The following is a 26,278-nucleotide window of genomic DNA, read 5'->3' on the forward strand; positions in this document are numbered from 1 at the left end:
ATATGCTTGGGGGCCCTGGGAAGATAGTTCCATTAGTTCAGTGAGTGTGGAAAGCTGGTTACAGTAGGTGATGAAAATGAACCAGCACGGGCAGGCAGAGAGAGGAGATCGCCATGCTCTGTGTCCAGCTACTCTAGTGGAAGAGGTGAACTCTGGCTTCAACAACAGACCTACCTGTCTCTGAAAGCAGTGAGAGTGGTTGAGGAAGACACTGTGTGCCAGCCTCTGGCCTCCACAGGCATATACAAATGTATGGCAGATTCAGGTGAGAAAATTTTTTAATTTGAAGAGAATAAACTGTTTCTGATCCCTTATAGGGAACATAAAATTTTTAATTGAAAAATATTGTATACAATATATTTTGGTCAAGTGCTTCTCACCTCTCTGCCTGTCCAGCTTAATAAATTCTCCCCTTCCCTTCCTCCCATCACACAAACAAACAAAACTACAAATTTTTAAAGTGATAATAATCAGAATGATTTAGGATTAGGTAAGTCTTTCCATTATAGAAGGGAGAGATAGTAACTACTCATGTGCATGTAAGATTTGAAGTAAACTCTTAACAGTAATTGGCATGTGACTTGCTGATACTCAGCTGTCTCTTGATATATCACTGGTAGACGTTTTAATTTCTGAAGGAGACAATCTTCTCTATCACCTTTAACTTGAAAGAAGTCATGCTTTATTTTCTTAGAAGGAAATCCAGAATTCAGAAATGTAGACATTCAGACCACCTGTCTCTTTCCCAATGAACCTTGAACTGCTGTAGCATTATTGTGATGCTTATTTTTTAGTTTGAAATTCATTGAAACTTTCATAACCAGTAAAAGTCATAGAATGACAGAGAAAATATGACTTTTTACCCTTACTGAAAAGGTGTGTGTGGTGTGCCTGCACATGCATGCATGTGCAAACACCCATACAATTTAGTAGTATTCCAGAGAGACAATGAACATGTCACTGAAAACAACAAATACATTTTCTGATCATGTGCCCTTTAAACGGACAGCAGCAGACTCAGGCTGCAGCAGGGAAAACTTGGGGGTGTTTAAATGTCAATTCTAGAAACAGTTACTAAATCACTAATTTGTTGTTGACTGAATTAAAAACTTTGGGAATAAAACAAGTGCTCCTCTTGACTGTTATTGAAAAATGAAATTGCCCCACAGGCATCTCTTCAGAAAGCAGTGTCTCTGGACTGCTACATGAGAAATAATCTGTCAATGTCTTGATCGACTTAAGTCTTTATTCACATAAATGAGGAATCATGATACTGAAAATGAGCTTTCTACAGAAGCTCAGTTACTTGCACTCACCAGAAAGATTGTTGGTAGAAAGTAGGAAGCTGAAAGTGTTTGGGAGAAAGTAGGTTCTAGAATGCTCTTTAGTAATAAGACCTTGGAGACTCCAGTTCTAATTCTTTCGTTCCCTTCTGCCCTGTTCCCCCAGCTATTTCTGCACAGCCAGCTGTTCTGTCTGTGGGCCCTGGAACAGCACCTTCTCCTTGAAGGAGACTGTGACCCTCTGAGGAGTAATTTCTTGTTTCTCCTGCCTTCTCTTAGTCTTTGTGAATTTATCAACATACCCCCAGGTTTTTTGTTTTGTTTTCGTTGTTTGTTTCAAGTTATTCCTTGTACAGTATAACTTTGGCAGTGCAATGTACTAGGACTATTTGTGAGATGTTCAGAATGGTGGGAGTAACAAGGATTCTTCCTAACCTGTAGTAAGTGACCAAACAGAACAAAAGTTGGGGGCCTTGCTGGCTAGGTGACAGTTTTGCAGGACAGTGTATCAGTTGTTCATCAGGTTTTCCAGGCAGGGGGAGAACCAAGAGGCTCACTGGTGCTCAGTCTCCTTATCCATCATGTCAAAAGGATGAGTGTTCGTTGAGACACATATGCTTACACTTATGTGCACTTCCTCATAAACAGGATGAATGTCTAATCTTGGATTTGCTAGGCCCTTAAGGATTCTGTTATCCAAAAGAAACCTATGCTTTAAATTATGTTACTCAAAAACATTTGCATTTGTTACTTTTCTCAGCCACCCTGTGTATCATACAGAATTTATAATTCAATTCTCTAAGCCCATGTATTAGCATGGCCTAACTCATATACAGATACCATCTAGGAGCTTTGACCATAATAGGATTAGAATTACTTTACAAGTAAGATTTAGAGGGGTGTGTGTGTGTGTGTGTGTGTGTGTGTGTGTGTGTGTGATAGTTACCAAAATGCTTAGTAAAGAATATGTTAGTGACTCTAACATATAAGAATGTATTATGAAAATATTAAGATTAGCAAACTTTAATGATATGGGTGGTCAACTTGGGTAGATGAAGAACAAAGTTGTTACTATAAACACGACATTTGTCCTATGAATTATCTACTTTACAAAGTAGTGAAGTTATTTCATTCTTCTACTCTTCCTCTTCCTTCTTATTTTGTGATGTTTGGTGTGTACATATGTATTTGTGTGTGTGTGTGTGTGTGTGTGTGTGTGTGTTCACCCATGCTGGTATTTGAAGAACAAAGGTTGATGTTGGGATTTTTCTTCAATATCTCCATCTTATTTCTTGAGGCAAGCATTCTTCATGGACCTAGAGCTAGGAGTTCACTATTTTGTCTCTACTGCTATATTGTGTAGTGGGAGGTATTAGAAAAGAAGCGTCCATCTGACTCCAGGCTTAGCCACCATGTTTCCACACTTAGGCCGACTACCAAAGGGCTGCCTGGCTGGGCGTTCTCATCTCAGCATGCTCTCCAGTGAGGCCAGAGCTCTAGAGCTCCCCTCACGGCCATGCTAGCCCCACACCATGGTTGTCTACCCTGCAATCAACTGCCATACCCATCACCTGGTAAATCAAAACTCTTAAAGCTTATAATTAACCAAACAGATTTCTATATCAGCAAATACTCAAATCCCAAGATGCCCACTCAATTTAGACAAGTTATCCCAATTATACTAACCTTTAGATTTCATATCTACCTATGCTACTTAAAGCCACGCAGGTCTGCATCCACTACCATTTTCCACCACCTTTCTCTCCCATGTCTCTCTGCCTCTCCCTCTCTGTCATCCTTAGCTCTGCTTCCCCTTTCCCTGTCCAATCACAGAGCTCTCGCTGCAAATAGATTGAACTGGGAAATTTCTGCCACAATACTAACCAGCCTAAAAGTCCTAGAGATCCCCCTGCCTCCATCCCTCAGTTCTGGGGTTATACATGCATACTTCCAGTCTTACTTTTTTTCTGCGGGTGCTGAGGATGCAGACTACTGTCCACATGCTTGTTCAGCAACTCCCCAGCTCCATTCTCCTTCTGTTGTCTCACCTTAGTAATGGAAGATTATTGTTGTCCAATGCATAGTTGAGACTGTACCAGAATCCTCAGCCAGATCATTTAGCTGGACAGGAGTGCCGCCCTCCTTTGAGTGTGGGAACAGTTTCCATTTCAGGGGCTAGATATCTAAGAGATCAAAGGGGTCTTGTTGCCTTGGATGGATTGTCAGTGTTTATTGATGTGGTTTTTAAATTTTATTTCATAACAAACGTGTTTTTATATTAGCTGCTGGGTCTTTTTTCAAAATGCTGTGCATTTTGTACCACTTCATCCCTATTCATGTGCCCAGCAGGATTTGTGTAAGTTGATCTAAGAAGAGGAAATATAGCTGTAAGTCACAAGGACCCTAGGAGATTGTCAAAAATGGTTGACAGAAAGATTTTCCAAAAGGGATACACGTTGAGGAGAGATGGGCTACCTGATTTTCAATGCATAACGGCCCTAAGTTCAATTCTTAAGGTCTCTGTGAAAGAGTCTATGAGTGGCTCACAGCCCACAGATGCATCACAAGCATCACAAGCATCACCAGAGAGCCTCTCCCGCTCTTCGTTTTTGTTGTGTTTTCACGTGAAGAGTTGGAGATTAATTTCTTGTCTTCACATGTGTATACCATGCATATTATTGACTGACCCAACTCCCCTGAACTAACACCATGGATTTTCAAATTCAGTGTTTCCAGAGAATGAACGTTTTGGATGCTTTAGTGAGCATCCTTGGGGACATTAAAAAATTCTGGTGTCAGGTTAGTAATATTTTCGTGAGTTGGGAACACTGAGAACTAAATTATTTGTGGAACTCTACTTTTCTTAATTTATGTGTATGGTGCATGTTATGACACATACATGTAAGTCAGAGGACAGCTTGTGAAAGCTGGTCCTCTCCTAGTGTATGGGTTCCAGTGACTGAACTCAGACCATCAGGTTTGACAGCAAATGCCTTTATCAACTGTGCCATCTCACTGACCTATTAGTGAAACTCTATTTAAAATGGATGGAGTTGTGTGTTAGCCCGTTGGTGTTTCCATACCTTAAGAAACGGGTTTTAGTACAGCCTGGTTTAAAGGATATAATCAGTTGAGTTATAGCCCTCCATTTTAGAACACAAGTTGACAACCATTGCCCAGTGGCTGTGAATGAGTAGAATTGGTGTCTATTCTCTTTTTATTTAGGAGCAAATCAAACATAGCATAGTAAAATTATAACCTCACATGACGCCACAGAGTAAGCCAGGATGTTCATTCCATTTCATTTTCTTTCTTTTATTCCCCCTTAATTATTTATTTTACATTCTGATTGCAGCCTGTTCCTTCCTCTTCTCCCAGTTCCACCCTCATATACCCCTCCCTCATGCCTCCTTTTGCTATTACTATGAGAAGAGAAGCCCCCTCCATGGGTACCAACCTGCCCTGGAATATCAAGTCAAAGCAGGACTAGGTGCATCTCCTCCAACTAAGGACAGATACTGGAGCCTGGCTAGGGAAAAGGGAGACAATAGAGTGAGAGTCAGCCCCTGCTCCAATTCTTAGGGGATCCACATTTCATTTCATTTTCTACTGGGCCATAATGCCTAAGAGTAAAAAAAAAAGATAAAATGAAAATAAAATCTACTGTAACAATGGGTTGATGTTATCCTTCAGTATTATTGTACAGATAGCTTTCTAGAGACCTATGGAACCCACACAGAGAAATGGGAATGATAGGTGCTATTTCCTGTCAGTTGCATTGTGTGCTGTAGTTTTCCACTCCAATGTCCATCATCCATGCTGTCCTCAAACACTGCTTATGTCTTTGCTCAATTTTGTTTTCTTGGAGTAAGATAAATGTGACATAACATTTATCATTGTAATCATTCAAGTCTACGGTTCACCTGGCATTCAGGTTTCATGACTATCATCATGGCGCGTCTCCAGAACTCTTCATCTTAACAACTGAAACTGCATTAGTTCATGACGTGTCTTACCTTCTACTCCAACCAACAAATGACTATTATTCCATTTGTCTTTATGATTTTATTATTATGGATACTTCATGTAAGTACCTTGTAGAGTATTTTTTTTTCCTTACAGAGTTGTTTCACTTATCAAGGTCTCTGGGGGTTCATATGTGTTGAGGTAATATTTTAAACGGTGGCACTCGATCTTGCTTGTTCTTCTTTTCCTTTTTTTTTTTTTTTAACTTAAGCAGTCTTTAATGAAAGCTGCGCATGAGATGTCTCTACTGCATCTTCTCAATCGTTTCTTCCTTGTATTTACCCTTCTCCTTTCCTATGTGTCGGGACTTGGCTTTCCTCTCCAGGATCTTCTCACGGTCCTTGTCCAGCTTTAGCCTGGTAATACCCACCTTGCTGGGGTGGATGCCCACATGGACAGTTGTGCCCTTAGACTTCTCTCACTGGACTCGCTCAGTGTAGATGACATATTTCTTTCTGTACACTTGGACCATGTTGCCAATCTGCTGGCCTTTGTAGTATTCTCAAACAACCTGAACCTTATCATCCTTTCACATGGGCATAGACAGAACATTATACTTCTGTCTCAGTTCTTTGGAGAGAGGGGAAGACATGATCTCCCTCTGAATGTAAGAAGGTGCATTGAAATGCCATTTGCGGTTCTTGCTTCTGTCAGAAGTCATGAAGGGATTGAATTTCATTTTGGCGTCTGCGATCCACTGATGGCTGCAAAAGAAAAGGAAAGAACTTCCGGTTCTGTCGATCTTGCTTGTTCTTAATCAGCTGCCATCTTCCTGACTAGACAAGGTCTGTGGCCATGAGTGGTGGTAGCAAATTATCACCTGCTCTCAGGCCACCAGCTCAGATCTCCAGCTCAGGTGGCTAAAGACACTGACCCTGAAAGATGCTAGCTTGGTAGATGGCTCTGCTGTAGAGTGAAAAATTATAAAGACCATTTTGTGAAATATATGCAGGCTTTTTCTTTGCCCTTAGACATGAGCAGAAAGTGTGCAGGTTCCAGAATTTGGAACTGGATGTAAGATTTCAGGTCTTTACTGCAACATTCGTCAAGCCTCAGGGTGGGGAAGTCCCAAAGCAAGAAGACACATTCCTGACCACAGAGAAAGATGCAAGTCATCTGGGTGGTTCCAAGAACTGTTCTTGGTTACCCCACCCCCCTTGAGGTTTTCCCAGTGTTACAGCCTGCTGATGTTCAAAATTTGTAAAACAACCAATCATGTGTAACCACACGAAAATTCCTTCCTTTCCCCACCCCATGCAAAAAAAAAAAAAAAAAAAAAAAATAAAGAAAAAAAAAAGAAAAAAAAAAAAAAAAAAAAAACCCAAAGCTTGCTGGCCTTTTTGTCAAAATTCTGTTCCTGCATGGACGAGCAGTTTTGACCTTGTCTAGCCATCTCTCCCCAATAAACCTCTGCTTACATCCAGGTATGGTTTCTTGTGATTTTTGGGTGGTTGTGATTTCCTGAGACTTGAGGAAGGGTCTCCCGAGTTTGGAGGTCTTCACTGCCAATCATCCATGCTGTCTCCACAAGGCTGGGCTGAGCCATCCACACTGCCTGGTAGAAATGAGACTCTAATGCTTAGATTATCCAAAGTCTTTATATGTTTCGTAATGCTCAATAACAAGATGCCCACACAATAAGAGGTGTAATCCAATACCCAACTTAGTTATTTCAACTACCTTAGACTGCTAGAGATGTGTGCATATCCGCTTCCAAATTCCTCTCTCTCTCTCTCTCTCCCTCCCTCTCTCTCTCTCTCTTTTCTCTCTCTCTTCTCTCTCTCTCGTCCTCTCTCCCCTCCTCTATGTCTTCCTCTCCTTACATCTCCCACCTTAGCTCCTCCCAACTTGTGGGGAAAATATGCTGCTACATATATGTGTTGTAGCATATGTCAGAATTTCTTTTTAAGGTTAAATAGTATTCCTTTGTATGTATTTAACACACTTTGCTTGCCTCATCATTTGCTAATGGGCACTTATGTTATTCTACTATTAGTAGTATTGCTGCTATGGAATTAGGTTTATATATGTTTCCTTGAGATCCTACTACCAATCCTTTGAGTGTCTATACCTAGACGTGTATTTGCTAGGTCATGTGGTAAATTTACTTTTAATGCTTTAATCACTACCACTACTGCTTTCTAGATTGGTTGTATGATCTTTCATTCTCACTAACAATGTACAAGAATGTTGATTTCTTCACATCTTCAGTAGCCTTGTAACTAGTTTAATTAATGATAGTCACCCTAACTATTGTCTGGTGGTATCTCACTGTGCTTTTGATCTGTATCACATTTGTTTTAAATGCCCTAACTATAGCCTATCAATTGCCTTCAGGAAACATTTCTTTTTTGTTTGTTTGATTTTGATTTTTACAATGCTGCAGATGGAATCCAGGACCTCAGGCACACAGGCCAGTGCTCTACAGTGAGGTATACCCCATCCATAGAAGCAAGCATTGATATATATCTTTGGAAAACATTGCCTGAGCACTTAATCAGACATTCAGTCATTACGTCAAGTATCTTATTAAACCTCTCTTATGTAGATGATAGATAGAAAGACAGACAGACAGAATGAATGGATGGATGAATGAAGTGGTAAATGTGATCATTTAAGAAACTCAGTCATGGGAGTGTAAAAATGGCTCAACAGTTATGAGCACTTGCTACTGCAGATGACTGCTGTTCAAATCCCAATATCCACATTATATGGCTCACAATTGCATGCAACTCCAGTTCTAGGGAATCTGACTCCTTCTTCTGGGCTCCTCAGGTACCTTCATGCACATGTACACACACACACACACACACACACACACACACTAAATAGTAAATAAGGTAAAAAGATCAGTATTTTTAATAGAAAAAAATAACACATTTCTCTTTTCTTTTGCTTTACTCCATACATGCTTAATTGTGACCAGTCACAGTTTTTATCTGTTCATTCTGCAGAGTCTGAAAAACAACTTTAAGAAAGTGAACTCTTGATAGTAATTTCACATGTTTATGAAAGAACTGAAATAAAAAAGGGGTTGGTACAGGTTTTAGAACTGAAGAAGGATGCAAAAGTAATCAGAAATAAATCAGAATGAAATAAAAGAGGGTGGATTGGGCATGGCTTTGGGCATGCCTGTGTGCACACACCTGTGTGCATGCCTGTGTGCTCTCCACGGCTATGTACATGCCTGTGGGCATGGCTCTGTGCATGCCTGTGTGCACACCTGTGTGTATGCCTGTAATCAGAGCACTTGGGAACCAGTGAGAGAGTCCTTGAGTAGCATCAAGGAGGAAAGCAGTATAAGTATCCTTTCCATTTCACATCCCTTGTCTTCTCAAGGACCTCAAGAGGAACGATGCCCATGAGAATAATTTCATTCTAATTTCCCATCGTCTAGCCCCTTGTAGCCTCTATCCTGTACTAAGTTGGATGTTTGAATAGAACTCCAATAGCCTGTCTCTTAGTTAGATCATGTCCACTGTAATTCTTAATGTGACGCCCCCATACAAAGATCAGTAAAAAGCCCTTGGACCATCAATTAAAGAAAGCCAGGGGCCTTCTGTCTGTGGCCATATACTAGAATGCAAGTGCCCTCAATGGCTGGAGACATCGATTCCTCTGGCCATGAGTTCACTGATGTAGGCTCTGGAAACTGAACTCAGATCCTCTGCTACAGTGGCATGTGCTCTTAGCCCTGTCTCCAGCCCTGTCTCTGTGGCCTTTTTTTATTTTCATCACTCTACATGACATCCATGACAAGCAGCTTATCTGGACAACCTCAGGTTATCTGCTATTCTGAGGTATCACAGAATACTAGGTATTGAGTTACTAAATAGCTTATGTACACAGATGACCTTAGTTAGAGAAAGTATTGGCAGAGAAGCTAGACCTATATGTTCAATTCCTTTCCTCTTAGCTTGTGTGGGACTCCTACTCCTGCCACTGCAGCTGGTACAGTGCAGACTGTTACACCTGATTCTGCCTCTGGCCAGAGACATTACATGATACATGACATGATACATTCAGAAATTCTGAATGCTGACTGAAAACTTTGAGACTTTGTAAACACATAAATAGGCCATGTTTCAAAGAGTCACTGAACGTAAAAATATCCTTACTATCTGTGTTTGGTTACATTAAATGAGGCATGTGTTCCATTCATTAAGAAATGAAATATAAGCAACTGATTTTCATCATAAATTATGTTTTTCTTATTTCAATCTCTAAACTGAAAATGTATCCTATATTGAATAGAATGAGTACATTTTGCATTTATAGTCAGACATGACTTATTCATAGATGAGCTTTGAAAGAAAACATGAAATACTTGTCTGATTCTTGCCTCTTTTTTTGAGATGATCTCTGTAGGGCAGTGGGCTGTGAGAAGCAGCTGGGTGTTTGGTTGAGCATGAGTTTCAAACCCAAGAACCTTTCTAGAATGGCAGGAGTTCAGCTCTGCTCCCAGGCCCTGGTTCTTTTCACTTAGCTTCAGTCCTCCAACAACCCCTCCCACAGAGAGGTTTATGACCATCAGTCACAAGAAAAGGTCCCTCAGGCTCTCCCACATGCAGATGAGGTATCTCCAAGCTCTCAGGTCAAGCCAATAGACATTATCTGCTGTCAGACCCTAACCCACCCCAAAACTGTATATAAGGGCTCTATTTACGGGAAGTAAGGCGTGCGCTCAAGAATCATCCTAGTGTCCGAGAGTTTTTGTCACAAGAGCTGTAACACTTGGGGAGAGCTCTGCTCTCCCGGAACCTGCCTGGGACACCAACCTGCCTCCTTGCCAGCTAGCCGGCTCCTTATAGGCCTAGCCCAGGCCTGGACCGGCTCAGCTCGGAGAGACAAGTACAACACCTGGGAGAGACTGGTCAGCTACAGCAGCGATTGGGATTGGGCAGATGCAGCAGCGGGGGCAGGCAATCTCCCCTCCTGCTCGCACTCTGTGTTCTTTGGCCTCCACCTCCCGCATCAGGCTGGGCCAGAGACTTACAGACAGTGGAGACCCAGGCTGGAGGCAGCGAGGAGACAGTAGCGAGCCCTCAATGCTCTCACCCTGTCCCCAGTCAGGAGATTGTCGTGGGATACCCTCCAGAACAAGGGACCCCAAAAAACAGCTGGGGAACCCAGGGTTCCTCACGCTGCACTGTGTGTAGTCGGCTGGGAACGCCCTGGGTTCCTCCAGCTGGAAGTTAGGCCTGGCTGCTCACTAAAGGCCTCTCCACGGTTCCTCACAGTGAGGAAGTCCTTGGGTTTCCAAAACCAGTTTATTGGCATGACGGATGGTGGATGGATCTGGATGCACACCCCATAAAAACTAGGGCAGACCTGAGTCAAATAGGGAGGGGAAGATCGGGCAGGGGCTGGAGAGGAACACTTAATTGACTCCACCCTCTGGCCTTCAGGTACCTCATTAGTATGTAAATCTCTCTAGGGCCTGGGGCCTGTTTATCACGCCTACCTGTGTATGTGACTGAAGGGTGAAGGTGGAATGGAGATTAGACCTCATGACAGGAGCCTGGGTTCTGGGGGCTTGGCCGAACCCACAACCCAAGAACCAAGATACCCTTCCAATGGCCTGACAGATCTCCAATTCTATCCATTTTCCTTCAAATCATATAATTCTGTTTTCTTTATGGCCAAATAATACTTGATCATGTGTGTATGCATTTACATGTGTGTATGCCTCGTGTGTATGTGTGTGTGTGTACATGCATGTTTGTATTTGTTATTCATCTCTTGATGGACACATAGGCTGATTCCTTATCTTGTCTAATGTGAGCATAGTAGCATTAAATGCAGATGTGTCTTGGTGATTTTTGTTCCTTTGTGTATATACCCAAGAGTGATCTAGCTAGATTATTTGATAGTTAAGTATTTCACATCCTAAAGAACTTCTGTGTTGATTTCCATAGTAGCTGGATTGATTTTTTTTTTTTTTAATGATAACCATTCGGACCAGAATGAGTAGGAATTTTAATGTAGGTGTGTATGTGTATGTGCACACATGTGCAAGTGCAGGCCTGTATGCTTGTGGAAGATAAACACAAGTGGCTTAGAGCTCAGCAAATAGGCCAGTGTTGGGATTGGTTCTAATCCTTTTTCTTATTTTGACTCTCAAAAGCCATGTTTCCAGACCTGCGGGTCCATGCTCTCTGCTGCCTTCAATTGATAATAAAGAATTGCCATACAACCAATGGCTGGGCAAGAAGATGGGGCAGGACTTTTAGATTCTGTGGGCAAGGGACCAAGAAAAAAGAAAGGAAAGGGTGAATCCTGCCAGGACTCAGAGGGAGAAGGATCAGACTTAAGAGCTGCAGGGGAGAAAGCATCCAACAAAGTAGGTGGAAAGAGAATGCAGACCTATGGGGGAGCTGCCCAGAAGGTAAAAGGGCAGCAAAGATAGAATAGAGATTTAGAAGGTGTTAAGCCAGGAATATATGAGGGAAGTATGTGCTAGCCACAGGGAGGTTTAGAAGTGCCCTATCATTAGCTAGTCAAGGCCTATCAGAATTAGTTTTTCAGTAGCAAATCTAGAGAACTCTTGATCGGGTTCAGTGCACATGTAACCCACCAGGAGCCAAAACAGTTTAATTAATTTGCCTGTCCTTCATTTGCCTGACTGTATCTCCCAAGTTCTGACAATTCTTGGGATGGAAATCTTTTCCACATGCTTGCAAGGGAAACACTGTATCAACTGAAACAGTTCCCCAGTCCTCAGTATAACTTTATGTACATTTCCTCCATGCCTAAAGTTATTTAAATGTATAAATATATATAAAGTACTTAAATGTATAAAGGTATATAAAATGTATTTATTGGTCATTCCTCTTCTTTGGAGATGTCCTTGTTCAATTTATTTGTTCATTTAGTGATTGAATTACTTGTGCTTTGGTTGTTTAATTTTTGTATATTCTGAATATTGATCTCTGATCAGATGAATAGTTTTCTCCCATGTGGTAGGCTAATGATATTTGTTACCTTTGCTGTGTGGAAGCTTTTTAATTTGATAACAATCTCAATTGTCAATCCCTGCTATTATCTTTTAGCCTCTTACTCTGAAAGTTGAAAGTGCTTCTCCTACTAGATTCAAAGTTTCGGGTCTAACATCAGGTCTTTTTTTCCATTTTGTTTGAGTTGATTTTTACTCTGGTTAAGAGATAGAGGTCTCAACTTTCCAATCTACTGAAGGGCTCTCTCTGCTCTAATGTATGATTTTGGTCCTTTCACCAATAGTTAGAGGACTGCAGTTATGTGGGCTTATATTCAAGCATTCTATTTCACTCCTTCTATCTACATGTTTTTATTTGTGCGATATCCTGATATTTTTGTTACTATGGTTTTGTAGTATAATTTGAAGTTGGGTATATACATCCTACATTGCTTTGTCGCTCAGATTCATTGTCTTGTATTTGAGGTATTTTGAGTTTCCTCGTGAGTGGTAGGATTATTTTATCTCTTGCTATGAAGAGTTTTATTACAATTCTGATGGGGATTTGACTGAATCTGTAGGTGACTTTGGATATCATAACTGTCTTCACAATGCTAACTCCTCCAACCCACAAGCATGCGATGTCTTTCCATCTTCTAGTGTCCTCTTCATGCTTTTTTAAGTGCTTTGTGGTTTTCAATATAGAAACCTTTCATCTCTCTGGTTAGGAAGTTTGAAATGGCTGTTTGTAGTTTTTGTTCTTTGCTGATTGAATTGTCTTTTCAGTGAGTAAGGCTCCTATGACTGGGTTTGTTTTCCTGATTTCATTCTTGCCAATGTTCTTTGTTGGTACATGGAAAAGATACTTATTTCTGTCATTCTGTAACTTTCAGTAAATGTTTATTAAGCTCCCTTTGAGGGCTAGCCAGGCGTTATGTACAGTGCTGAATATACAGTCTCCCTCCTTTCCACACTCTGTCTAAATGATTCTTAGGCCAGTGTAGTCAATATCTTATATCTTACCTTTGCGATGGAGCCCCTTCACATTTTGCGTCCTTTGCTCAGTGGTTCTTCAGAGGTCTCTGGGAGACTGTTGAGGTAACTGGGATTAGGTGGGATTAACACTTCTGTTACCATACCAACATAGTAGGTACTCTGGCACTCAGTGTGGAGACTAGGCTGGCAGTCTTGCCATGTTGGGAACAGACCCGTGAAATAAGCTCTCATTGTCTTTCGTCTGACCAGTGACTATTCTCCATTCCTTACTCACAGTGCAATGGTCAGACCTTAATCAGAAAACTGAAGAACATTGAGTGGGCTCCTCAACCATAGGTATGCTGCCCAGTTTCCCAGAGGACCCTGTGCACTTCCAGAGACACATTCTTTTCAAGGTCTACACAAAATAAAGAAAACAAGTGTCATTTTCTTTAACAGTTTCTTTAGAATAAGCCTTAATCTTCATTACTTGGGGTTTTTTCCCCTTCATATCACACAGTTGTCACTTTAACATTTGTAGAGATGGAGTCAGCACTCTGTCCAGGTAGGTGAGTGTTTTGAACAGCAAGCATTTACCTCAGATGTTTCTGCAGATAGGGAGTCTGAGATCAGGGGCTACCCTGGACTGGCTCCGACCCTGGCTCCCTTTCAGCTTGCACTGGGTTGATCTTTTTATTACAACTTCATAGGCAGAGAAAGTAAGAGAGAGAAAACTCTGGGACTTCATTTAAAGGGCCCTGCCCTTCCACAGCTCCCCGCCTCTAAATGTGATCCCATTGGATTTCTCTGGATGAAAGGGAAAAGCTATTTTAATCCGGTGCACACATGGACGTAGCAGTGAATGTCTGCTCTCACCGCTCAACAGTGTGGAAAGCAGTATGCTGAGTGCCATGTGGACAGATGAATGTGTCACATTCATATTTACTACCACAAACTTCTGCTGTAGTCACTAGATAAAAGAACACCAAACACACGGGGACAAAACAAACCCAGTGAACAGAAGCTTGACTTGTGGTAATATTTGTCTATGTGTTTCAAGTGCTCCCATCTGTAGCTTTGAATTTCAGGTTTGTTGGGCTGAGACCATGGGATGCACCTTTCAACTTTGTGCTTGACACGTGAAGGGGACTGAACTTCTTACTAGTGGGGAGGATTCTGGTCCTGCTTTAACAAGATTGCCTCTTCCCTGTGTATAGCTGGGCCCTGATATTGCTTTCTGTTTTCCAACATCAGCCCAAGACTCCTGGCTTTTCCCTCTAACACATGGGGAAACAATTCTGATCTCCAAGTCTGCTCTTTGGATCACTGTGGCTGTACTTTACCTTCTGGAACACCATCTTGTACTGTACCAGATGCCTACCCTTGCAGTTAGGGCCTATGATTCATGAAAGTTTACAAATATTTTACTCAAGATGAAATTACTTGTGATCATTTCTAGGTAAACTCATATAAATAGAAACAAAAGGATAATTAATTCTGAGGAGGAATATAGCATGAATCAAAATTGTCTTAAATAATACAAGCAGCAAATATCTGTCATTTTTATGCACAGAGCATCCTATTTTGAGTAGTAAATTATTCTTTTCCCTGTAAGTCCTAATATTTCTGAGACTATAAACAGTAATTAATGATGCAAATCTATAATTGATATGCTTCAGATCATAACAGAATGCTGGAACTATTTTATTCACAAATCTCTAATTGTTTAATTAATCTAACAATTTATTCATGGAACTGATTTAATTTGTGGCATTATGAAACTTCACGTAGCTCACTAAAAATTTTCAAAATTGCAATAGCTTAATTTTGTGCTCTATTAACACAATAATGTGAGTATGAAAACAGATTCCCTTTTAGACAGCAAATTTTACTGTAGCTTCCAGTTTTTCTTTTTTTAGACATTTGTCATGTATGGTACTAAAAGGATAATATGTTTTATTTAGAGAAAAATATTTTTAAGTAGAAAAAGAAATGAGTGTACAAAGATTAATTTATTTAGGGTACATTGTAATTTCATTATTACAGGATCTGAAAGAAAAATAGGTATACTAGTGAATTAAATTACGTGTACTATGATTTTTAGTGGGGAAAAAAACAGAAATTCAGATGATCATTGTCGGTATCATTTTATGTGAAACTAGTGATAGGACATAATGGCACTCACATTGTAGGACCTTGAGGAATTCACAGCTCAGTGAAGCAGAGAGAGAGTTATTTATGCAAGTGTTTCAATAAGCATACAGATTTCACTCTCCAGTCTTATGGAGTGAGTGCTGCTGTCTGAGGGAATGCAGTCCTTCCGTGGTGTTCCAGAACATGAGAAGCCAAGCAAGCAACGGAGAGAACAAAAAGAAGTGTGTAGTCATGGTCTAAGATCACAAACAAGACTCTATGCCACCAGTTGATACCTTTTCTAAAAGTTGAAAGTCTGTGATTGGCACATCTTTAAAGGCTGTGCTGGGTAGTGGCTGCTAGCTGGCCTGGGCAGAGTGTCATCCATTCTCCGCTAGATGCTCTGAAACTATTGGGCTCCACTTTGTCAAGAATAAACCTATCTACCTCAATTGTGAAGCTTTGTAAGCTAGATTTCTTCACTGTGTGATACTGTGGAAAGATACTAGTTACAACAAGGCACCTCAAAATTGAAACTTTCTCTTAAAACCCAAACACAGTGTAATGGAGGAAGGAGTCACACATAAATACTGATAGAAGACCCATCTCACCAAGAGTGAAAGCATTCATACTCATATGAGATACCATTTTTCTTCACTAGATAGATATTTTCACTTATTGATAACAAATAATAGGTATGATGTAGCCTGTGGGTACCTTCCCAATTTTGGGGTAAACCACTTTGGAAGAAAGCTTGCCTTCACTTCCCCCCCATAATTTTAATGGGTGCTCTTTAACCTGTCAATTTTACTAGTAAGAATTTTTTTTCTAGAATTAACCTACAACATACAAATGCATGTGTGCACACATACAAAAATATAATAACTTTAGTTGTACTAAACAGGGAGAAATATTTCCAATAATAAAAAATTACCTTGTTTTAACATAATATGAAAAAAGTATGGTTTATTTATCAATGTTATATGATCCCACACAGAAGAGACACACAGAGACATGACAGACTTCAGAGTTACTTTTAACCAACTTAGCATCTATGTGCATATCTCTTTGTTTATAAAATGTTGCTAATCAATGCCATATATCTTGTCAGACCTTAATGCATATATATTATATGGAAAATTTGTGACCTCTGGATCTATTGATAAAATAAATCTGAGTGCTAAGAAACTAAATGTCATAATTTTTCAAAGTAGTTGTATTTAATTTATTACTGAAAAATAGTATGAGGAAGAGAAGTCTGTGTAAACACTGCAAACTTACTGATGCCTAATTCATTTCTCTCATTTTTAAATGTGTTCCTCTTGTATTCACAGAGTTACTGGTGGTGAACTGTTTGAAGACATAGTGGCAAGAGAATATTATAGTGAAGCTGATGCCAGGTAAGTGGCTTGCCCGGAGCAAGAGGAAGATGCATCCTTCTCATCGGTGACTCTTATTCTACAGACATATGTATCAGTTTAACTATATCATGACCCAGGCTTTGAGAGTCTCACAGTACCACCTTGGACTTCTCTTTATGATAAGTCATCAGGGAAGTTTTTCTCTTTCAAAGATCTGCAGGATGACTTTTAGAAAAAAGAAAAACTATACATTTGTTTGAAGTCTTACTTTCAATAGCTTTCCACTTGGGGTAGCCATGTTGTGAAGACTTAGTAGTCACCATGGCTTTTGTACCAGTGGGGCAGAGCACTGCTCTCATGATAGGAATTTCCACTGCAGTACCACATGTGTCTAGTCAGCAGGCAGGACCAGACCTCAGAAGGCCTCGGTGTCCCCGTTACAGTGTTACTTTTAGCAGGTGACACTTTGTACATATCATCATAACCAATGGGCAGCAGATGTGAAAAGCATTTACTTTGCTAGATCTGAGGGTTCATAAGTAACTTCCCAATTTTGTTAGTTACCAAGAGGCTCCTGGAACTTTTACAGAGGGCTAGCATTTTATCGAATTTTACATTTCCTGGGCTACTCAAAGATCTTCTGGAGTAAAATGGCATTAATCTACTTACCTTGACCTACTTAGACCTGATGGCGTTAATTCTGCTTCTATGTTCTATAATTTTCATTTATGGTGAAAAATCTGATGAGGATCAATGAACTCAATGTAACATGATTGATGTTGTTTGAAAGTTAAATCATTGGCCGTCTGCCCAATCTCTACTGCTCGCCAAGCTGCTCAAAGCTGTAGCAGTATAGGGGCCTCGGGAACACTCGGCTGATGTTGAAGTTCCTCCAGAGTAACACATGATACGTAAAGCTCAGTTTTCACCTGCCTCTATATCCAGCCCGTTAGAGGTGGAGGCCAGAAGGTCAAGCATTCCAGGCTCTACTAGAGAGTTGAAACACTGCCTTAAATTAAAAATAGGAACAAAGAAATTATTTTTCCAAAAACTCAGCTTTCAGTTTCTACTCTTTTTTTTGTTGTTATTTTTTGTTTTTATGCTACTACGTTTTCTTGGCTTACTAGTAGTGTTTATGGTATTCTGTGTATTTGACTGTACCTGACTATACTGTAATCTGTAATGGACATTGTGTTGTTACAGGCAAATTCTATTTGGCCTGTGCTAGCAATGAGTACATCCATAGTTTTAAAATCCTCACTTTTGTTCCCAGGAAAGGGACCTAAAGGAGTTTTAAAACAACTAATTGACCATTTTTTATGGGTGGGCAATAATTTTAATCACAATATTAATGAACACGGTAAGTTTGGGGCTGGAGACAGTTGAACAGTTAACAGCACTTGTTGCTCCTGTATAAGACCCAGGTTTATTTCCCACTTAGTGCCTCATAGCAACTCCAGTTGCAGGTGATCAGATGCCTTCTTCTGACTTCTGTGAGCACCAAGAACTCATGTGCACGTACCTACATGCAGACAAGCACTCACCCACATAAAATTAAGTAAATAAATATAAAAAATAAAAAGAAATGTAGAGGAAATTTAATCTATTTTACCTTTTTATGTTATGAGAAACATTGTTTGATAATTTGTGGTTGAAATGAATCCGAGACTATTTTAAATGCTGGCAAGCAGTGTAGATAACAGGACAAAGCCCACAGACGGGGCCACTTCATATGTATGCCTGTATTAGATGGGAAACTACTTCTTGAAAATTTTTTAGGATAACATCCCACATGAAATCAAGAATAATTCTATTGCCAGATGTGACCATGAAGAGGCTGTCTCCTCACAACCTTTTAAAACTTTGTTTGCTTTAACCCTCAAGAACTTAGGCATGAAATCCATCCTTGCTAATAAAGACCAGTATAGTTAATTTGATATTAATTATTTTTTTAAAATTTTTGTCATAGACCAACTATGTTATTTTTAGTATTAGATAAAACAGAAATATTCTAAAAACAGCGTATGTTTACACTGAGATAAAAGAACCATACAGTTTAAAAAACAATGAGTAAATAAACTACCTAAATAAACTACACAGTCAACACACTCCAGTGAGGCTGCATTAGTGGCTGAATCAACCGATTTGGAGCCAAAGAATCACAATCATCATGGGTATTTTTGATATTTGTATTGTTAAAAATGAGACAGTGATTGCTTTTATCCACTTCAGTAATTTCCTATAGAATGTCATCATGTTACACACCAAGTGGCTGAAATGTTATCAGCTTGTGCACGTTTCCTTGGAGAACACCCTTTTGTTTGAACTCAGGTTTGAGCGCACAGTGTATACAAAAACTTGTCCCTGCCTGTAGTGTGTTCTGCATTATTGGGTGTCAGGTGGCAGCTTATTGGGGACTTGTGACTGCCAGGCAAAAGTTTTTTTCAGTTTAATTAGCAGTTGATTTAGTATCAGTAAGTTTCTAATAAGAATATCTAGCCAGGCAGTGGTGTACATGCCTTTAATCCCAGCACTTGGGAGGCAGAGGCAGGCAGATTTCTGAGTTCAAGGCCAGCCTGGTCTACAGAGTGAGTTCCAGAACAGCCAGGGCTACACAAAGAAACCCTGTCTTGAAAAACAAAAACAAACAAGCAAACAAACAAACAAACAAGAAGAATAGTATCAGTGGTCAGTGGTGCCTTTTAACATGGTAATAAGTAAACCAAACTGTCCTTCAGCAAAGTGTATGGAAATAGATTTAACAATTAGCAGTCCCCAGAGGATCTTAAACCTTTTGCAAGCTCTTTGCAAGTGAGAGGGGTTTATTTTATGTCACGGGTCAACTTTCGATCCCCGACCTCCTCTTGGAACCTGCATTTATTTTCTTACCCCTGAGTTGTACAGGAGGCACCCCTTTTAAATCACTGGTACGTGTGTCCTTCCTCTTTTTTTGAAATCCCTGTTTCACCTACCACTTCATCTGTGTCTGCCCTCTCGTCTCAACCTGTTTACTTGTGACCTCAGATCTTAAACAGTTTAGATTGTGTATGACAAACACATGGCAATTGGACATCTTTAGATAATCTTCCCAGACCATTTTGGGAACTAAACCAACAAATTTTCTGAATATGAACCTCAACTGCTCTCATGTATGATTTAATCCATAGACCAACAAGAGGAAGCACAGCTTAAATTGTTTTGTCTGACTATGTCACAAATTCTGTGTTGGATGTCATTTTAGTAAAAATCAGAATTAGCTTTATTCAACGTTATTTAATGCTGGTGTAAAGCTAAGAAAAGTGTGAATGAATATAATTTTGTTCGTTTGTTTTGTTTTGTTTGAACCTTCGTTTTATTTTTTTATCCAATGTGATTATGTGCCTTTAAAATGTTCTCCCTTCCATTCTGCCCTTGTATCTTTGCAGTCATTGTATACAACAGATTCTAGAGAGTGTAAATCATTGTCACCTAAATGGCATAGTTCACAGGGACCTGAAGGTCAGTATATGGAGTCCATAAATCTGAATCAAAGAAGTTTCTTTGGTTTTATTCTTCTGGGGAAAGGGCAGAGGTCGGGGGGGTATTTCAAATGATGTTTAAAATGTCTTTCCCAACTCTATCTTGAAATGAATAATGAATGACAATGCATGATGCCTCTTCAGTTTGCTCATCTACAGGCTACATATACATCATAGCAGGAAGGGGAGAACAACATCAATCCAACACCCTACGTTTCCAAGCAATAAATTACCAGAGTCAGTTTGAGGGCAGGCTTTCCTGAGTTGTCCAGCATTGGCCTGGAATGAACTTGGTCTGTGATGTATGTCCGCCTGTAGATTTAAACACCACTTCTGTTCTGAGACCGTGGGTTGCTGAAGCAGGACGCTGACTACACATTGCTCACCTGAGCCTGACGAACCCTAGGCAAAGGGTAAAGATTGCCAGCTAGACTACATACAGCACAAGAAGTCCATGATTGTCAAAATGTCATTGTGTGTCCTCATTCAAACCTAATGGCACCTCGAGTGCTAACGGGTCTTGTAGAACCATACTGGAAAAATGGGAAAGACTTGACAAAGAGTTTATGTGTATGGAGTGGTAGCAGACCACAACTACAGAGATAACGTTTGTGTTCCTGTTCAATTCTGGAAGAATTTATAGCCAGGAAATGAGCCCCAGAACAAAATGATATTGTCCACATAGATTGACATCATGACTCACAGCTGGTAATATTCTCATTGTTCTGAGGTAGTAGTCACGCTCCCGGAGCAATGTGTTTCTCTAACTGAAGGAGTTAAAATACAACACTAGTTGTCCACTAGCTTTGCTCTTTAACCCGGTCTCTCTGCGGGTATACAGACAGTGAGTGTAAGCTTGGGAACTAACACACGCCCCCTGGTGTTTGCATGCAGTCATTGCATTCAGCAGATCCTGGAGGCTGTGCTACACTGCCATCAGATGGGCGTAGTCCATCGGGACCTGAAGGTGAGTAAAGCTGTTGGAGAAGATGAAGAAAGAGCCACACAGTTTCTAATGACTGTTCAGCTGCAGTTATGCCCAGAAAGGCAATCATCCAAGCAATACAGTTCTGTGGACTCGTTCCACACATGAATCCAGTGCTTCCCCTTCCACAACCGTAGTTCATCTTCTAACATATCCTCAAGACTGATAAATCCTTATCTTTTGGAAAGAATTTCCTAACATTAACAATAAATAATTTATTTCCATGCCCCAGGGAATGGGCATAGAATTTAAGATGACTTTAAGATTTATGATTTTTGTACACATGGATCAAACATGATGTTTTACATTTATACTATACATCTACATTATATAAATAGTTTTTAAAAGTATTAACATGGGCTTAGGTTCAGTGATTAGGTGCCATTTTGAACTCTAAACTCTTTCCCCTGCCATTGATTCTTGGAATTCTAGGACTGTAGGCGTTTTGATTCTTTTATTTGTATTTCTAAGGGCTAAGATACTAAGGTCTCCTAAAAATAAAGAAGGAAAAAGATTGTAACCAAGTATATAAAATGCAGGTTTAGATCTTTTCAATGGGAGCCCACTAACTTGTAAGACTTTACTGTTCCTGTTACCACTGAGAACAAGAAGACTTTGGGTCATTTGGACTGAGACAGGCTAGGGGAATCTTCCAGTAATTTTCTGTCCCAATCTGCTAACTTTAGGTTTACTTTTGATATTTTTGAGAAACAGTGAAACCTATGATAGTAAATGAAATAAAGCCAGAGGGTGCAGGGAGGGCAGCAGATTACTACACAGAGTACTGTAGTTTCAGTTCTTTGTTTGCAACCCCAACATGTCCAGGCATCAGTACAGAAACAGTGTAGTGTTCAGTGGAAGGACCTGAAATCCTTGCTCCACCCCCACTCTCTCTCTCTCTCTTACACACACACACACACACACACACACACACACACACACACTTTCTTCTGGGACTGTAATAAGTGGCAAATCTGTAGTCTTACTTAATATTCAATGAGAATATGTATCAAAATACCCTGCATTGCTATGTGAAAGTATGATTTTTGCCAGAACATTGACTTTGTTTTCCAGAATTTTTTTTTTTTTAGATTTCAGTTGATTCTGTGAATTTGAGCTGTAACAAGCAAAGCTGTGGTTTACAATGTTTTCTTTGGGTGAGTCAGGATAGGATATCACACACTTTCTAACACTTAACCACATATACCTATTAGGATAAAGAAAAACCATGTGTGCCTTTGAAAAGTCCTATCCTGGCCAACAGGGTCAAAAATTTATTAGTAGACATGAGAGTGAACAGTCAGAAGCCATTTGTGTTACCTGTCAGCACCCATTGGACTTCTTATCCATCCAGTGGGCATGAGTGGGTATGCATACTATTCGTGCTGTTTTATGATACTCTAACACTCACATGAAACATTTTACTGCATTGATGTGACCTTATGTGTATTCTGAAGACAAATATAAAAAGTGGGAAATTCTCTTCCCTTAATTTTATGTCTTATGTTATGGGATCAGGACATGGATATGCTGTTATATGTACAAACTTAGTTAAGCCCTTCAAAAACTGAAACTCGAAAATCAAAAATGATAGAGGCCTGGGACAGTGACTGTGAAGGAAATAGTCTTCTGGCATAAGATCTAAACCCAGTAATAAAAAATCCAGGCAAGGTTCACTACCAAAAGAGATGGTGTGAACCCTGGTTTCTCCATCCTATCTCTCTGATTTTCAGAAAGTATGGAGATGGACTTTTGAGAGCACTTACTGCAATCTCTGTAACTGCTGACCTAGTTCTATCAAACTGATGACTTGAACAGACTCCTACAGAGTCTGCTTCTCAGAGCTTGTCAGTAGACCACTTCCTACTTGTACTAATAGACTTTACAATAGAGTTTACAACTTGTACAATAAAGGCACTGTATGCATGTGTACGTGTGTTAAACCCCTGAGTTCACTGTGTGCCTTTTTTACCAAATGAATATATTTATATAGGATAATGAACTGCTGGAAGTTACACATTCACCAATGTACTAAAATATAAAGACCTTCATGACCAGGCTTCAAAGCAAGCTTCCCCCACAGTTCCTACACCGTCTGTTTGTATCTCTTTATCCTGACTCATATGTTAGTTTACATAGAATTTGATACTGAATGCATGTAGTTTAGTTCATTTAAATCACTTGGGCAAAAGCATAGGCAGGGGTATGTTTATTATCACTATCAAAGTTACTTATGGCTGCTGAACATTTTAAGGTACTCCTGTACCAAGAGCCATGTGACTGACTCCACAGTGCCTAGCAGAGGATCTTAACATAACCAAGGCTTGCAACATATTTCTTCAACTTAGAAACAGTTAAGTTCAAACAAAAGTATAATGTGTATAAAGCACATTTGTAATGGAAGATCAATCTTAATAGATTATCCACAAAAAAGGATAAGTGTATCTTAAAAGAACAATAACATCATTTCAAATACTTGATTAACTGCCAACCTCAGGAATCTATAAGATACAAAAGTATAATAAGCATGCAGAACCAAAACTAAGGCATAGCGGGCAAACTGGGAAAAAGAAACAGAGGATGGCTCCAGATTGAGGGAGGAGATAGTCACCACCTGGTTGTTCTCAGTGGACATGTGTTTTATGTCCAGCAGTATTTTATATATCCAGTAGTGGGGCCATTGATTGATATCTAGATATGATGAGAGCTTCTAACAGTAATGATTAGATTATAGTGTAGTTGGGTATGTAGGAAGTGTCATGATACAACTGAAGCTATTAGCTAAAAAGTAAAGCCCTGTGTATCCCTCAGCATAGCTATTTTTGTAATGGCCTCTTTTCTGAGTAGCAAGTAATGTAAGAGTCATCATGTAGATATGTAAATAGATGCTTGAAAGCTAAATGGGTGAATAGATAGAAGGGTATTAGATAGGTTGAATTGATGGATTGATGGATACATGGATAGTAGATAGGTAGATGGAGAGATAGATAGATAGATAGATAGATAGATAGATAGATAGATAATAGACAGACAGGAATATTTTAATTTTGGAGATGTTTATGACTACGTCATAGAAATTTTTTATTGGAGTAGAGAGAAATTAGTTTTCAGAGCAGGAGTAATGCAAAGCATCCAGTAAGCTTTCTGTTAGCCATGTGTAGTAGACACATTACATTGTGAATTGTAAATTTTGAATAGTTATGAAACTTCTTGTCCTGTTTTCCTCGGAACCATCTTTGGATAAGAGCTTAAAAGACAATCATTTCTGCATAGCATTTGTCTAGCTAGCTTAAAAGGACTGTATGTGAAAACCCAACACATTAGGGAACATTCTGTCATTTATTGGGTATCCAGGGTGTGTGAGGCTATTGAGAAGCAGTGGCTGTGGGCACAGTTACACCAGTTACAGTCTGTGTCTTTCATTCAGCTCAGCAAGGTGTGTTCACCGTAGATATTAAGAGACAGGAATGGGATGTGGAGTTCTAGTGGATCTGCCTGCCTGTGCATGATACCAGAAGTAGGGTTCTCGGAGTGAAAACTCAAGAGTTGGCTTCACTCAGAAGTTCCCTGATCTCAGTACATGAAATCAGGAATTCACTCATATAAAACAAAGAATGAATGGATGGTAAATAAATGAATGCTAAACCTGCCTGTACCCGTGCACTGATGGAACAAGAGAAGATGGCATTCAAGCTTTTCAGTTTGTGCAAAATTCCATTTAATTCATTCCTGGGACCTTAGCTCACACCTTCTCTGTTAAAAGAAAAGGTGACCAAAAACATCCCAAAACAGAATAGCTACCTTCAGGATGGATTACAGAGATTTTAAAATAAAGAAAAAGAATTTTGAAAGGCTTTTCAAATTTATTATAAATAGTATGTAGGAGAATTTAACCATCATATAATCTGTCACGATAAAATCATTTGATATGGTTATAATAAAAATGTTAACATTAAATCACTCATTTTACACATATGTTACTACTTATTGAGTCTTAGAATATAGACAGTGGTTTCATTTGTACCAGACAGTCCCTGTGACTTGTGCCCATGTGATCATTGCATTCCTGATTAGCTCCTGATCAGTTTGATTGTCTTTATTAAGACAATGCTCATTAAAGACTGGAGATTAGGATTATGTCCTATGGTTCCTAAAGTCTACCTTATTTTATTTAGATGTAGTCAGCAATTATTTTTGATTACATCAAGAGTTGCTTAAAGTACCTTCCAAATAGACTACCTTATGAAAATGAACCACATTATACCATCAGAACGGAATGCGAGTACTGTCTTATTCAGTGACCTATTGTTGTAGACAGATAACATGACTACAGCAATTCTTATAAAGGAAAGCATTTACTGAGGCTGGCTTACAGTTCAGAGGTGTAGCCCATTGTCATCATGGTGGGGAGCATTGTAGCATTCGGGCAGACATGGGGCTACACAGAGAGCTGAGAGTTCTACAACCAGATCTGTAGGCAGCAGGAGAAAGACTCTGGTCTTGCAAAGGGCTTTTTGAAACCTGAAAGCCCAATCCCAGAGACACACTTTCTCCAATGATGCCACACCTCCTAATCCTTTCAAGTGGTGCCACTCCCTGGTGACCAGGTATTTAAATCTAGGAGTTTATGGGTGGGGAGGGGGACTACTCTCATTCAAACAACCACAGGAACCAATCGATTAAAAAAGAACCAGGGGCTGAGGAGAGGTCTCAGTGGGTAAAATGCTTACTATCTAAGCATGAGGAACTGATTTTGGATCTGTAAAGCCCAGATAAAAGCCTGGTACAGCATTCCTGTGATCCAGACACAGGAAGGCATAAACGGGAGGATCTCAGAGACTCACTGCCTCGCCAACATGGCAAGTGACTAAGCTCCATGTTCAGTGATGGACGCCATCACAAAAAGGAGAGAGTACTAGAACAAAACACTCCATATTGGCCTCTGTGTATACAGGTGCATACACACACATCTCAGACACACACACACACACACACACACAAACCTATGTGCTCCAAAAGATGGAGAAATTAAGAAACTAAGCAAGAAGTGCTGGGCTCTTCTG

The 26,278-nt window shown here is 39.8% G+C and overlaps 1 protein-coding gene and 1 pseudogene across 12 annotated transcripts in view; one reads left to right on the forward strand and one right to left on the reverse strand.

Annotated features, from left to right (window-relative positions):
* Camk2d (calcium/calmodulin dependent protein kinase II delta) overlaps positions 1-26,278 on the forward strand; it is a 246,679-nt gene that overhangs the window by 153,290 nt on the left and 67,111 nt on the right. For 6 of the 12 annotated variants that reach the window (XM_034501223.2, XM_034501227.2, XM_076933223.1 and 3 more), the window contains exons 5-6: positions 16,686-16,751; positions 20,138-20,210. In XM_034501223.2, the coding sequence (XP_034357114.1) occupies positions 16,686-16,751; positions 20,138-20,210 (139 nt within the window). Of the gene's footprint in view, positions 1-16,685; positions 16,752-20,137; positions 20,211-21,124; positions 21,198-26,278 lie in introns of those variants that run through there. The other 6 variants (XM_076933224.1, XM_034501224.2, XM_076933221.1 and 3 more) reach the window with 2 other exon arrangements.
* Positions 5,554-5,988, reverse strand: LOC117707720 (large ribosomal subunit protein uL24 pseudogene; annotated as a pseudogene).

The sequence above is a fragment of the Arvicanthis niloticus genome, chromosome 4 (assembly GCF_011762505.2).
Source record: "Arvicanthis niloticus isolate mArvNil1 chromosome 4, mArvNil1.pat.X, whole genome shotgun sequence".
Taxonomy (NCBI): domain Eukaryota; kingdom Metazoa; phylum Chordata; class Mammalia; order Rodentia; family Muridae; genus Arvicanthis; species Arvicanthis niloticus.